The sequence below is a fragment of the Arachis stenosperma genome, chromosome 3, assembly GCF_014773155.1.
Source record: "Arachis stenosperma cultivar V10309 chromosome 3, arast.V10309.gnm1.PFL2, whole genome shotgun sequence".
NCBI classification, from domain to species: domain Eukaryota; kingdom Viridiplantae; phylum Streptophyta; class Magnoliopsida; order Fabales; family Fabaceae; genus Arachis; species Arachis stenosperma.
The window spans coordinates 170669877-170683681 of NC_080379.1; the positions used below are offsets into that span (position 1 = coordinate 170669877).

At 31.0% G+C, this 13805-nt stretch overlaps 2 protein-coding genes across 2 annotated transcripts; one reads left to right on the forward strand and one right to left on the reverse strand.

Moving 5' to 3' along the window:
- The first annotated feature begins 1288 nt into the window (after nucleotides 1–1288).
- LOC130969361 (F-box only protein 6) lies at nucleotides 1289–4508 on the forward strand. Its single transcript, XM_057895038.1, has 2 exons — nucleotides 1289–1817; nucleotides 3104–4508. The coding sequence occupies exons 1-2, from the start codon at nucleotides 1699–1701 to the stop codon at nucleotides 4347–4349; spliced, it is 1365 nt and encodes a 454-aa protein (XP_057751021.1). The 5' UTR covers nucleotides 1289–1698; the 3' UTR covers nucleotides 4350–4508.
- Nucleotides 4509–6400: 1892 nt separating this feature from the next.
- Nucleotides 6401–7924, reverse strand: LOC130966632 (uncharacterized). Its single transcript, XM_057891449.1, has 3 exons — nucleotides 7687–7924; nucleotides 7059–7215; nucleotides 6401–6615 (listed from the first exon to the last, which is right to left on the reverse strand). The coding sequence occupies exons 1-3, from the start codon at nucleotides 7687–7689 to the stop codon at nucleotides 6569–6571; spliced, it is 207 nt and encodes a 68-aa protein (XP_057747432.1). The 5' UTR covers nucleotides 7690–7924; the 3' UTR covers nucleotides 6401–6568.
- Nucleotides 7925–13805: the final 5881 nt, after the last annotated feature.

Here is a 13805-nt window from a genome sequence, read left to right on the forward strand (position 1 = left end):
TAGAATTTATATGAAAAGGAAGGAACAAGGAGGGAAGAAAATAGAAAATAGAGTTGGTAAGATCGGCAAGGCGGTGAGATTAAGGAATATAGAAGATAAAAAAGGGATCTGAAAGGCACACGTAGAAGTAATGGATGGTTAGATGGATGCAATTATGCACACGTAAAAGAAGGGAATCCATGATGATGATCATCATGAGTTATCAAACCATATATTTATGTACCAACCCACCAAAGGGAGGGTGGAATATATGAAATTATGAATATAACCACCTAAGTAGTACTTATCTATGTATCATTTCCATATGGGTAGCAAATGAAATCATTACTCACCGCAAAATATGCATCCCCATCCCTCTTTGTTTTTTTCACTAACCTAATAATCATTCTATTCAAGTGAACCCACTCTAATCCCCCTCTATTACTAACTCCTCCTTTTTAAGTCTCTCATTAATCATGACACTCCTTAACATACAAAGCTTCCCAACTTTATCATTTTTTTCTTTTCATTATACATACCATACCATAGTTCCCATTATGTTTGTTAGAATAAAGATGAAAAAAAAGTTCCATATGTGATGAATTAAAGTTTCACTAATCAGCTTCTATATTCATTATTCAAGAAGATCAATGAAATGACAAGACAATGAAGAGAAATATCTTCGAAATTATAAAGCTTTTTTTTTTATTTTGGAGAGGTTTCATCCATTTGGGAAATTTTTAAGTATTTGGTGAAGGAGTACTGCTACCTACAAATACCCATCTTCTAAGTCACGATTTTTTTACAAAAATAGACTAGCCAACAACAGTCATCCACTTAATTACTAATTATTATAAAGACATATATGTTAATACAATGATGATATTGCACTGTATTAGTCTAAAATTCATTATATTTAATTTGTAGTATAATTTCTATGATAATACCGCATTAGTCCAAATAATTGTTTATTAAGTGGCTTAAAAGTGAAAATTCCAATGGGAGAGAGATTTGAAACCATAGGAGTCCCTATGTTTTGAATTTGCCTAACATAAAGTATAAAATAAGAAATTTAAAAAAATGGATGAAATAATGATAGATGATTAAAGAAGCGAGTCAAAAGGCGTGGGGAGGCATAATGACTACCCCTTGGCGCAAAGGCACTTATGAGGAATGAGTAGTAGTGGAGGGTATTTGGGTAAAAACACGTGACGATGGAAAAAAGGTGTGACTGTGTGGCACTGGCCTGCATTCTGTTGTGCTGTGTTGGTTGGTGATCGTACTGAATTTGCATATATGCAATTATTCAGTGCTCAAATTCATTCCAATTCTCAGACTCTTCTTCAGTCGTACATATTTTCAAAGTTACATTCACGTTTTTGCATGGAATTGGAATCCCACAAGGCTAAGCCAATTTACTGGGCGATTTTAAAAATAGTTAAAAAATAATTAAGGAGGGAGGGGGATAAAGTAAAGTGAATAGTTGATAAGAAAGGAAAATGCGGAGTGAGTGAGTGAGAGGATAAAGTGGGCGCACGGGTGAGCCGAGGCTTATAACTGCGCTGTTTTTCTTCTCTTCCAACGTGGAAATTCCTTCCATACTCAGAACACGCGGACCTCTCTGGTTATGGGTTAGAGAGAGAAGAGAGAGAGAGGGGGGTTTCAGAGACACAGAACTGCAGAAAAAGAAGAAGAAGAAGGAAGAAGAGGGAGGCTGCCATGCTGAGGCACCTAATCGCTCACCTGCACCAGCTCCTTCACACATCTTCAACCACTTCCCCAACGTCTCCTTCATCTTCCTTCATCCTTCAGTCTTCTTCTCTTCACAATCATCCCAGGTATCTCTCTTTCTCTTTCTCTTTCTCTTTCTCTTTCTCTTAGATCTATTTCCATTTTCCCATGCCTCTTTTGCTTTTTACTCTCTTTAACCCTCCTTCGCCTCGCTTTCTTTCTCTCTGTCCTGCCGCCCTTCAATTTCTGCTATCGCCTATATCGTTGCGGTTCTGATTCCCTAATTTCTGGAACGGTAACCTAGTAAGACGCTAAAGTAACTCACTTTCTCTCCATGTTACATTTTCTTTTTCTTTTTCCCTGCCTAATTGTATCACGTTACAAGCATCGTTTGTGAAATTCATCACCATATGTCTTCCCATTTGCCCCCAAAATTCTTCTTCTCTCACCTTTCCTAACTAATTCATCATCCCTTCATGACTTTGTTACTTATTTGTTTATTTTAAATTTGCTGCATAATCCCATTCTGTTTATTTTTAGTTTTGGAAAATCAAAAATTGGTTTGCTGATCAGCCAAAATTGAATGCTATGAACTTGAACTTGAAATACTCATTGTTCAGGAGTTTAGAGCAAAGTTTTACAATAAAAGGAGATAATTAACAGAAGAGACATACTCACACTGTAGAGAGACCTGCTATTAAGAACATTAGAATCTTCTTATTTTTACTTATTATGGTTAAGGGTGCTTTATTTTTTTTAGCAGCAAAGTGTTAAGAACGATCATTACTTTCCTTTGCATTTGAATGCGAAGATGTGTTTGTACATTACAATACTGTTTGACAGTGATTTACTATTAGCATTTTGAAGATTTCCTGTTAATAGTAGATGGATCACCTTGGTTTGCTATCACCCCCTACTAAATATGGTTGATTTCGTGCACTTCTAGAGCTAGGAATAGTGACATAATGAACTGTACATTTGACATTGCGTTAAGCAATCATTGCAAACTTCATGGCTGGATTTTTCTACTTATCATGTACTTGCTACTTGGTAATAGTATCTCTAGCAATAGCTGTTTGGTTTTTTTACTATTAACTAGATTATATTTGAAACAGCCATGTTTGTGGTGAGAGCTGAGATTTTGTTCACTATTGACTATGCAACATATATTCTGGATTTTGTGCATTATTTGCATCATGGTGTTACATTCTCGATCGTTGAAGTATGATGTGGCTCAATCTGAATTTCAAATAGAATATCACTTTGTATAATTAATGTGTAACGATGATTTATTATTATTATATTGTGAATCATGCTGATCTTAGTATGCACATTTATTTTGCTAGTTAATGGTGTGTAGTATGTTAAACATTTTCGCTTATATTTTTTACAGATGGTCCTTCCTTGATATTGATGATAACTCTGTAGATGACTGCTGTGGCCTTGTAATGGCAGCTGGAAAGTCTGGAAATTTGAGGATGGTGGAACCTCTAAAACATCCATCTACAAAGAAGCCCCGAAGAGATCAGAGCAGGGGGAAATCATCTGGAAGGTCCTCTATGACTGAAGTTATGGAACAACAAATTTGGAAAGATTTTCCAGAGGATTTAATAGAGGCTGTGATTGCTCGACTTCCCATTGCCACATTTTTCCGTTTCCGTTCTGTATGCTGGCGTTGGAATTCCTTGCTGAATTCTCCAAGTTTTTCTCAGCATTGTGCGCAAGTTCAACACGCAAACCCGTGGTTTTATATCATAACCCAAGAGCGTGCAAATTCAGGAGCCATGTACGACCCTTCTATTAAAAAGTGGTATCACCCAACCGTGTCAGCACTGCCCTCAAAGTTGATTCTTTTCCCAGTGGCGTCTGCTGGGGGGCTAGTTTGCTTTCTTGAAATTGGTCAGCGAAACTTCTTTGTTTGCAACCCATTGACTCAATCCTTCAAGGAGTTACCTGCTAGGTCAGTTAAGGTCTGGTCTCCGGTTGCTGTAGGGATGACAGCAAATGGGAACTTAACTGGTGCAGGCTACAAGATCCTATGGGTTACTTGTGATGGAGAATATGAGGTTTATGACTCCATGAGGAAGTCTTGGAGCCGTCCAGGAAACATGCCTGTAGGTATTAAGCTGCCATTAGCACTCAACTTCAAGTCCCAATCTATTTCTATTGACAGCACAATTTACTTCATGCATTCGGATCCAGAAGGGATTGTTTCCTATGATATAGCAACTGGGGTTTGGAAACAGTACATAATCCCAGCCCCATTGCATCTAACTGACCACACATTGGCCGAGTGTGATGGCCGGATTATGCTTGTTGGGTTGCTCACAAAAAATGCAGCCACCTGCGTATGCATATGGGAGCTGCAGAAGATGACGCTCTTATGGAAGGAGGTAGACAGAATGCCAAATGAATGGTGCTTGGACTTATATGGGAAGCACATTAAAATGACTTGCCTGGGGAACAAAGGTTTGCTTATGTTGTCCTTGAGATCGAAACACATGAATCGATTGGTTACTTACAACATAGCAAGCAGGGAATGGCTGAAGGTTCCTGGGTGTGTGGCGCCACGTGGAAGAAAGCGGCAGTCTATAGCATGTGGTACTGCATTTCATCCATGCTTAACTGCAGTGGCTTGATTTAGCTTTTACGATACAGCAATGGTGTGACATTTTCCCCTCCACTGATGTGTTTTCTGGCTGTTGGTGCCGATGTATTAACGATAAGTGTTCATTGCTGGCTAAACAAAGTGTATGAAAAGATGATATAAGTTTGTAATGATTTGTGTTTCTTCATGCTATCAAGCATGTACCTGATAACCTAGTTTTTTATTCAATATGTTTGTGAAGAAAAGTGATATCTATGGTTTATACTTTATAGGTTACAGCGATTCAGTTTCTTCATACTGTCCAGTTTTATGATTGTGTAGGTCTCTTATGTTTTGAGTGATTGGCTTTCATTTGAACCCTTGAGGGCGAAGGTTTTGATTTAGGGACGGATCTGCTTGGATCTATGATAAATGTTGAGGTTTTTCTTAGTGTGTGTGTGTGTGTACGCATGCAATGTCCCCATTATTTTATTTAAACTTGATTCCACATTCAAATAAAATTGGTGTAAAATGTTTTATATCGTCTTTGATCCACTAAAAATTTCCTGAAGCAGAACAGGGTATCGAGTTACCAAGTATGCCACATGTCAAGGGGTCTCAAAAGTCAAAACGATGGTGAATTCTTGCTCACACGTTACAAGTGTGACAATGATTTGTACTTTTACAATTTGCAAACTGTACTTTGGAAGTAGCTGGGATTCCAGCTTTGATGCCCCAACCAATCAAGGTACATTTTAACTAAACTTATGAAGGTAATTTTCTCCATATTAAGCCAAAGAAACAAGGAAGCAACCGCTGTAATAGAGAAATTAACATATCTATCAACATTCAACACTCACTATTTGACATGCAATATATAAAGTTATAAACTGAACACAAGGCCTTATGCTACATCTATCTTGAAGGCAGTCATAGCGAATAGTTTTGGGATGTTGGCGAAGACGTGAACAGATGCATTTTGGTGTGTGCTGCTTTGATGAGAAACCCCGATCGTTCTAAGCCCCTTCTTACCAATGACTTGCTATAAATTTTTGTATGTACCTATGTACATTTAATGTGTCTTATAAAAGTTAAAAAGAAAAAAAAAATCAAAACTCAAAGATTATAATTGTTTATGAACCATACATTAAATGTGTTCCGGCCTGTGAACATCCAAATATTTCTCATGGCTCTACAGTCTAAACAGAGAAATATATATATTTTTATCTTGTATTTGAACGAATAGTAATCAATTCTTCATTTTCTTTTACCAAAAGTATTAGCTCTAACATTATCTTTGTTGTTTTACTCTTCTATGTAGAATGATCCACCCACGAAAATAAATCCATCTAAGAGAAAAAGATAGATAAGGGAAAATGAAGAACGCCGAATGAAGAGACCCATTTTTACGTAGATATAAACCCATCTCTTTTGGACATTGATCATGGTAGTTTATGAAAGGAGCCACTTCTCAATGCCATTTAGCTTAATGATAGAGCTAATGCCCTATGCGGCCATGCGGGCGTGTTGGCAAATGTCAATTGGCCCCCTTACCTTGTGTCATCTGCTAGAGACGGATTTTGGCAATCCGCCGCAGCCTATTAGTTTTCGTCTCACTATCTCGCCCCTCTCAAATATGCTTGTTCTTATTTTAGTTTAAATTTACTGACACCATCAAAATATGTATGGATAAATAACAAAATGCATGTATGGATAAATAACAAAATGCATGTATCTTACTAGAAGTCTAGTTTATTAACTATATTTTTTTAATGCTATATGTATAAGGACGTTTATATACCGACTCCTACCCAACCCCGTGACAAAAATTGATGTTAGTATTTTATAAGGTGGCACCAGTTACGTGAAAAAATGATGGTTTTATTTTATTCAACAAGTGTTTTTTTTCCACCTCTATCTCTTTGCAACGATCTATCATCTCTTTTGGTTTTCCCTATTTTAGTCTCTTACAAATCATGGTTTAATTATGAACTATATTATTGCTAAAATTAATACAAAAGTTAAAGCAAAATTAAATACAATCCTTAGTTAACTAGTTTCAGAAAGTCATCCGGTCTGCATAAAATTAAAGTAGGCATAGAATAGCAGTAGTAATACTGTAGTAGTAGTAATTTTAATTAGAAATCCTCATAGTTCATCAAAACGTGAACAGGAACCGAGTCTAGTACAAGTACAAGAACGAGTACAAAAGTATTGCCATTTTCTACAGCGCTAAGAGATGACGACACAGTCCAAAGCATATAGCTCAAATTATGCCATGCCTCCACTCGTTGCTGTCCTGATTATCTGAAAGATAGCTGTCAAAGGAACCCACACAAAAAAAAAAAAATCAGCAACTCTGGAAAATTGAAGGCCATGAATGAAGATGCTAATGGAAGAAAGGCGCACACAGTATAAAAATATTACAAATCAGCTACAAACACTATCCTAAGACTCAAGAGAAAACTCTATGTCATCCATCCCTACACTTGAAGGAGAAACAGATATGAAAGCAAGATCCTGCATTTGAGTCACCAAGTATCATTGCAATACAATCGACATAATTTTCCGAATTTTGCAAAGGACATTGCAGAATATCACCGATGTTTTTTTGTGTAAACAACACATACATCTACCAAGTAATTACTCTATATCATTATGATCGGTAAAATATTAATCAGAAATAAGAATGTAGTTCTACTAATAACGGCAATTTAGAATGAGAAAGAGAAAGGGGAAAATTAGGAACAAGTAGACTCACATGATCCAATAACAACAAAGACGAAGAAACCGAGCAGGACTGGACCAACAGGATAGTCTTTTCCCTTTTTAGTGTTAGTTTCTGGCACAAACCCTCTCTTTGTGATGTTCTTCTCAAACTTCTCTACTTTCCTGTCCGCAAGTCGCCTTGATGTCGTCTACACCCAATTTCCCCAATTTTATTAACAATAATAATAATCTCAATCAAAATCGTTACATGAATTGAATCAATCCAAATCACAGAACATCACATTGGGAATACATTGACTTGTTCACCGAATTAAGATCAGATCCCTAACCCTAAATTAACCTAGGGGCAAAACGATCCACAAGCTATTAACAAAAATTCTAAGGAACCGTAGGGTTCAGGAATTAATTAGTTAATATTGAATATTATCACATGTTAATTAGAAGAAATCCGATCAGAATTGAGAGAAACCAATTTTCATATCAAAGTATCAAACGCAACAAATCCGGTTCGATAAATAAAGAAAACCTAACTGCAGCTGAGAATCAAGAAGCGAACATATTAGATCTAAATCTAGGTTGAGATTCAAGAAAGATGAAGTTCCTTAGATTAATTTAAACAAAAAAGACAAACAATAAAGAAAGGAGGAAAAGAGGAATACCATGGTTGCTGGGAGATGAGATGGCCGGAAACGGTTGGAAGAAAGAACGATATCGCCGGAAAACGAAAAGAGGGTTTTCTGTTTCCCTTCCGGCACAGACTCCCCAACCTTATTGATTTGAAGTGGGTATGCGCGTGTCGGACACTGCGATCTGAATGAAAAACGATATATTTCGCCGTTTTATTTATTTACGGAATTATGGATTTATAATAGCACGTTACCTAATTCAGATGAAACCTTAAATATAATTATAAATTAACGGGGTCCCCGAGCATTGCGTCACGCCTTCTTTATGATTGGCCAAAGCTATGTAATTCTTACCACGCGGCGTCTTCCTATTGGAGGATACTCTAATTTACCTACATTCTTTTATATTAATAGAAGAGGGATGAGATAAATATAAACTATTTCCTAAAAAGTGACAACTGTTGCCTTTGTTTACATAATACAATGGGATTTTTTTTAAATAAATAAATTAAATATTTTATTTACTTAAATACACAATTTAAAACATTTTTAATTTATATAATATTATTTATTTTGTTTATAATGTGAATGGAATAATTATATAAGTATTTCGTTTAAAGTGATATGTCAATTTTTAATGTTATATTTCGAATGCAAATAAAATATATATAAAAATATTTAATTTTTTTAAAATATTTATAATATCATTTAAATTGTTTTATAAAATAAAAAATAATATAATTTATTATTATTTAGGTCGAATTAAATTAATTTATTAATAAAATTTAAATTAAAAATAAAATTTAATGATAAATTAGTACTGTTCACGAAAAAAAATCACCTAATTTTTTAAAAAATAATTGCTTTTATCTAAAAAAAATAAATAATTATCTTTTTTATTATTGGATATCTACTCACTTATCTTTATCGATTACATTATATTTTTTATTTTTAAATTTTAAAATTTTTTATATATTGTTTTGAATACTAATTAAAAAATTAATTTTAATTAAATAAATTTTAATATAACCTTTTAAGTACTAATTAAATTAAAAACAATTTAAATTGATAACATGGTATAAAATTACCTCACGTCTTCTTCACGATTGACTAAACTCATGAACTCCGACATTTTCCTATTGGAGGACACCCTATCTTAGCGCGTGGGATCAGTCCATTTTAGCAGCTAATCATGTATTACCTACATTCTTTTATTTTAACAGAAGAGGGAAAAGATAAATATAAACCAATTTCTTAAAACTGTGGCCTTCCATTTAGATAATACAAAGATTTTTTTCAAATAAATAAATTAAATATTTTATTATTTAAATATGTAATTTAAAATATTTACTAATTTATATCGTATTATTTATCTTATTTACTAATTTATATGTAATTATATAAATATTTCGTTTTCAGTGATATGTTAATTTTTATTTTTAATTAATTATATCTTGTTGTCTTAAATGAGATACGCTTATATTACACCTAAACATCAAAATAAGATATGAGTATTTATATATATAAAAATTTTAATCTTCTCCAAATATTGATAGTATGATTTGGATTGTTTTACTAAAAAAATATATAATTTAAAATAAAATGATAATTAGATCTTTAAAGAGGTTGACTTTGGATTAATTAGGTTTTGAAGAAGAAGAAAAAAGTATTAATTAAGTCCTCCAAGATAACAAATGGTAGATATGTATGGCTTTCTGTCAATGAATAGTATAAAATGAAACCGAATTATTCATGTATTTTGTTATTTACAGTGATGCATGTCTCATTATTGTCACATGAGCAGAAAAGTGATACAATTTCTATTTATCACAAATTCTATCAAAACAAGTTAAATTTTGTTCCAAAAATTATTATCTACATGACTATCTTTTCATAGATAAACATATCAAAGTCATTAACAAACAGTACATATAAGCACTACTATTAAATTTTAGTTGATGAATTAATAGAAAAATATCATGTGTCTATTGTTTGCTATCCTAAAAGATCAAATTGGTATTTTTAAAGACCTAATTGTTATTTTATTCTATAATTTATTATTATTTAGATCAAATTAAATTAATTTATCAATAAAATTTAAATATAGTATAATTTAAATTAAAAAACTAATGATAAATTAATTTTGTTGCAGTTCACGAAAAAAAACACCTAATTCTTAAAAAATAACTACAAATAATTTATGTCTCAAAAAAAATCACCAATAACTACTTTTCCAAAATAAAAAGATTACAAACATATTTGACTTGGTTGATTTATTGATTTTTTTTTCCCTTCAAACCAGCTGTTTTGATGCAATTTTGATAACTACAGTCCCATTCCATACGCGCCAACCACCTAGTACTACAGCCTACATACTTGTTAGCTTTTGTTCGGGTTTCTGGTACACTTGTTAGCTTCCAATCCCACTGACTACCACATTGACATACATATGAATGATATGATTATATTAACGGTTTCAAGTTTCAACCAATGATAAAATGAGTAAAAAAATAAAATATTATTTTTATTTTAATTTTTAACATTTTAAATATTTTATTTCAATCTTAAAAAAGTTTAATATTTTATTTCAATTACAATTTTTTTTTAAATAAGTTTAATATTATTTTATTATTAAATTTAATGCAAATAATTAGCATATTAAAGAGTCAATAAAATTTAATTTTAATATATAAATAAAATTGATTCATTAATGATCATTAATATAAAAAATTTTCTTTTAATTTTAAAGGGTTGATGATTGTTGCTATGATTTGAAATTTTGTATTAAAAAAATTCAAAAAAAAGAAGTATTATAGAAAAATTTTGATTATGTTTTTCTAACATATAAAAAAATATAACTTAACTAATATCGTTATTAACATTCACTTATTTCGTTAACTATTTGTGTCAAATTTAATGATAAGACAATATTAAACCTGTTTAAAAATTTTTGAAACAAAAATAAAATATTTAAAATATTAAAAATTAAATTAATTTTTTTATATTATCAAATTAAAATTAATTTAAACATTAAAAACTAAAATACTAGTCATAGAAGCTCAATTCATAACTAAAATACTGAAAAAAAAAATTTTATCTTCAATATTTTTTTTGCATACAAAATTATTTCTAAAATTCAACATTTTGTTTGCATACATTTTCTTGTATATATATATATATATATATGTATGTATAAATATATATAAAATAATAATAATATATAGATATATAGTATGCACTAACTATTGAAATATATATAAATAATGTTGAATTAGTTATAAATTTTATTTAGATAACTTGATGTAAATTTATTTAAGAGTTTAACTAATATGTGTCTATAAACGAAAAGTTTTAAATATTTTTATTTATTAAAAACTTAAATATTTCATATTTTTCAATGATTTTTTTTTTATTTTGTAATCTTAACGTGTGTCCTTAGAACACATAACAGTGGTACCTTGTAGCGATGTGCATAATTTTAGACTGCAACCATTTATATTTATCAGTACTCACACGTAATTTATGATAGGATATGGCAGTTAACATAAAAAAATTAAAATTTTTATAACCTATAGCCATTTATATAGATTAGAGTGAGAATCGAAATATAAACTGTTTGAGAATATTACAATTATGTAAATTTGAGCTTCAATATTTTAATTATGTAAATAATTATTCTCCACATACAAGTCATTTTTCTATACTAGTCCATACAAGTCATTTTATCCTAATTCATCTCATGCGCTTCTTAATTTAATTAACTTTTCAATCAACGCGCGAATATATAACTGTCTTTTTTAAAATGATTTCATTTCCGTTTTTGAATTTTCTCAATGTTTTCGATCTACGTTCTCTTCTATCTCTGTGTTCGTTCTCTACGTTTTTTAAGTCAAGCTCTAAAATCAATTTTGAATAGTTATCTCGTTGTTAAAGATAATGACGAATTCAAGTTCAGATTATCAATTGAACTAGAACGAAGTTGATTATTATTTTGAATTCAATCAAGTGGATGATGTGTGGTTCGATTCTAGTTAATGTTTTCGTTAGTAGTTTATGACTCTGTAAGTGAATAATGTTGTTTTTGTTTGTGAAAATTGTTGTTCATCATTAGTGGTTTGAATTGAATGTAATGTAAGAGTTCTGCATGAAAGAAAATATTTTTCTACATTTGCAACAAATTTGAGTGTAACACAAAGATATTTAAGTGTATTGTTTAAGAATTTTCGGTGTATATGTGCTGATAAGTTCTACATAATTCAAAACTCTTTTTCTCCCTTATCCTCATCTTCTGTTGCTTCTTCTTTTTTTTTTTCATCATGATCATCATCTTCTTTTTTTTTCTTATTCATCCTTTTTTTTCTTATTTCAACTTCTCAAATTTCTTCTTATTTTACTCTTTTGACAAGAATAAAAAAAAATCAAACAAAAAAAAGAAGCAGAAACACATAATGCTGCAAAATTACTTGAAAGAGAATGAATTTACATTAATTCAACAAAAAGAAGAAGAAAAAAATGCAATATTAGAGGAAATAGTTTTCTATATTTGCAACAATTTTGGGTGTAAATACGAAGATATTTAAGTGTATTGTTTAAGAATTTTTTGTATATGTGTACTGATAAGTTCTATATAATTCAAAACTCTTTCTTTTCTTTCTCCTCATCTTCTGATACTTTTTCTTCTTCTTTTTCATTATCATCATCTTCTTTTTTTTATTCATCTTTTTCTTTTTGTTTTACCTTCTCAAGTTTTTTCTTGTTTTACTCTCTTAACAAGAATAAAAACAAAAATCAAATAGAGAAGAAGAAGAAACACATAATGTTGAAAAAGTACTTGAAAGATGATAAGCTTACATTCATTCAACTAAAAGAAAGAAAAAAATAAAGAAAAAAAAGAAGAAAAAAATGCAGCATTAGAGGAAACATTTTTCTGTATTTGCAACAAATTTAGGTATAACACGAAGATATTTTAGTGTATTATTTAAGAATTTTTGGTGTATGTGTGCTGATAAGTTCTGTATAATTCAAAACTATTTCTCTCACTCTTCCTCATCTTCTATTACTTATTCTTTTTCATCATCATCTTTTTTTTTCTTATTCATCTTTTCTTTTTTGTTTTACCTTCTCAAGTTTCTTTTTGTTTTACTCTCTTAACAAGAACAAAAATAAAAAATCAAAAAAAAAGAAAAAATACATAATGCTACAAATTTACTTGGAAGAGTATAAACTTACATTCATTCAATTAAAAGAAAGAAAGAAATAAGAAAAAAAGAATAAAAAAAAATGCAGCATTAGAGAAAATATTTTTCTGTATTTACAGCAAATTTGGGTGTAACACGAAGATATTTAAGTATATTGTTTAAGAATTTTCGGTGTATGTGTGCTGATAAGTTCTGCATAATTCAAAATTCTTCCTCTTTCTCCTCCTCATCTTCTTCTTCATCTTCTTATTTCATTTTTTTATAATTCTTTTCGAATTCAGTTTCGCAACTTCCTTCACTTTCCGCGATAATTTTGACAGATATTTGAAAAAATTTTATCCTTATTTGAATTTTAAACGTTTGCGGTTGTGATTGAGGGAGAAGAACCATTTGCACTATTTAAGAATTGAGGAAGCACGCGTTTACACGCAATCTAAATTAAGAGTTATTTTTATTAGGTTTGGACCAACTTGTATGAACTTGTATACCAAAAAGACTTATATGTGTAATAGCCATCGAGTGACGTGGCACGTCCCTTTCAGGGAGACTTGGGAAGACACACCAAAAAGAAGTGGACAGTGATGGTGATAAACCCAAATTTTATAGTTTATCTTGTGTTTAATTTAGGTAATTTTATCAACTTTTCTCACATTTATTTAATGAAATAGCATGCTTTTGTAATTCTCCCTAATTTGTACTTAAGAGATAAAAATATATTTTTTAGGCCTTAAATTTATCAATTTTAATTTACTTTAATTCCATTCGATGCATTGATATGTTTGTTGAGTGATTTCAGATTTATAAAGCAAGTATTGGATGAAAGAAGTGAAGAGAAAAGCATGTAAAGTGAAAAATTCATGAAAAAATGTGCATTTAGAGGACTCAAAGCCACGCGCACGCATCATCCATGCGTACACGTGAGAAGGACATTCATGGCCACACGGACGCGTCACC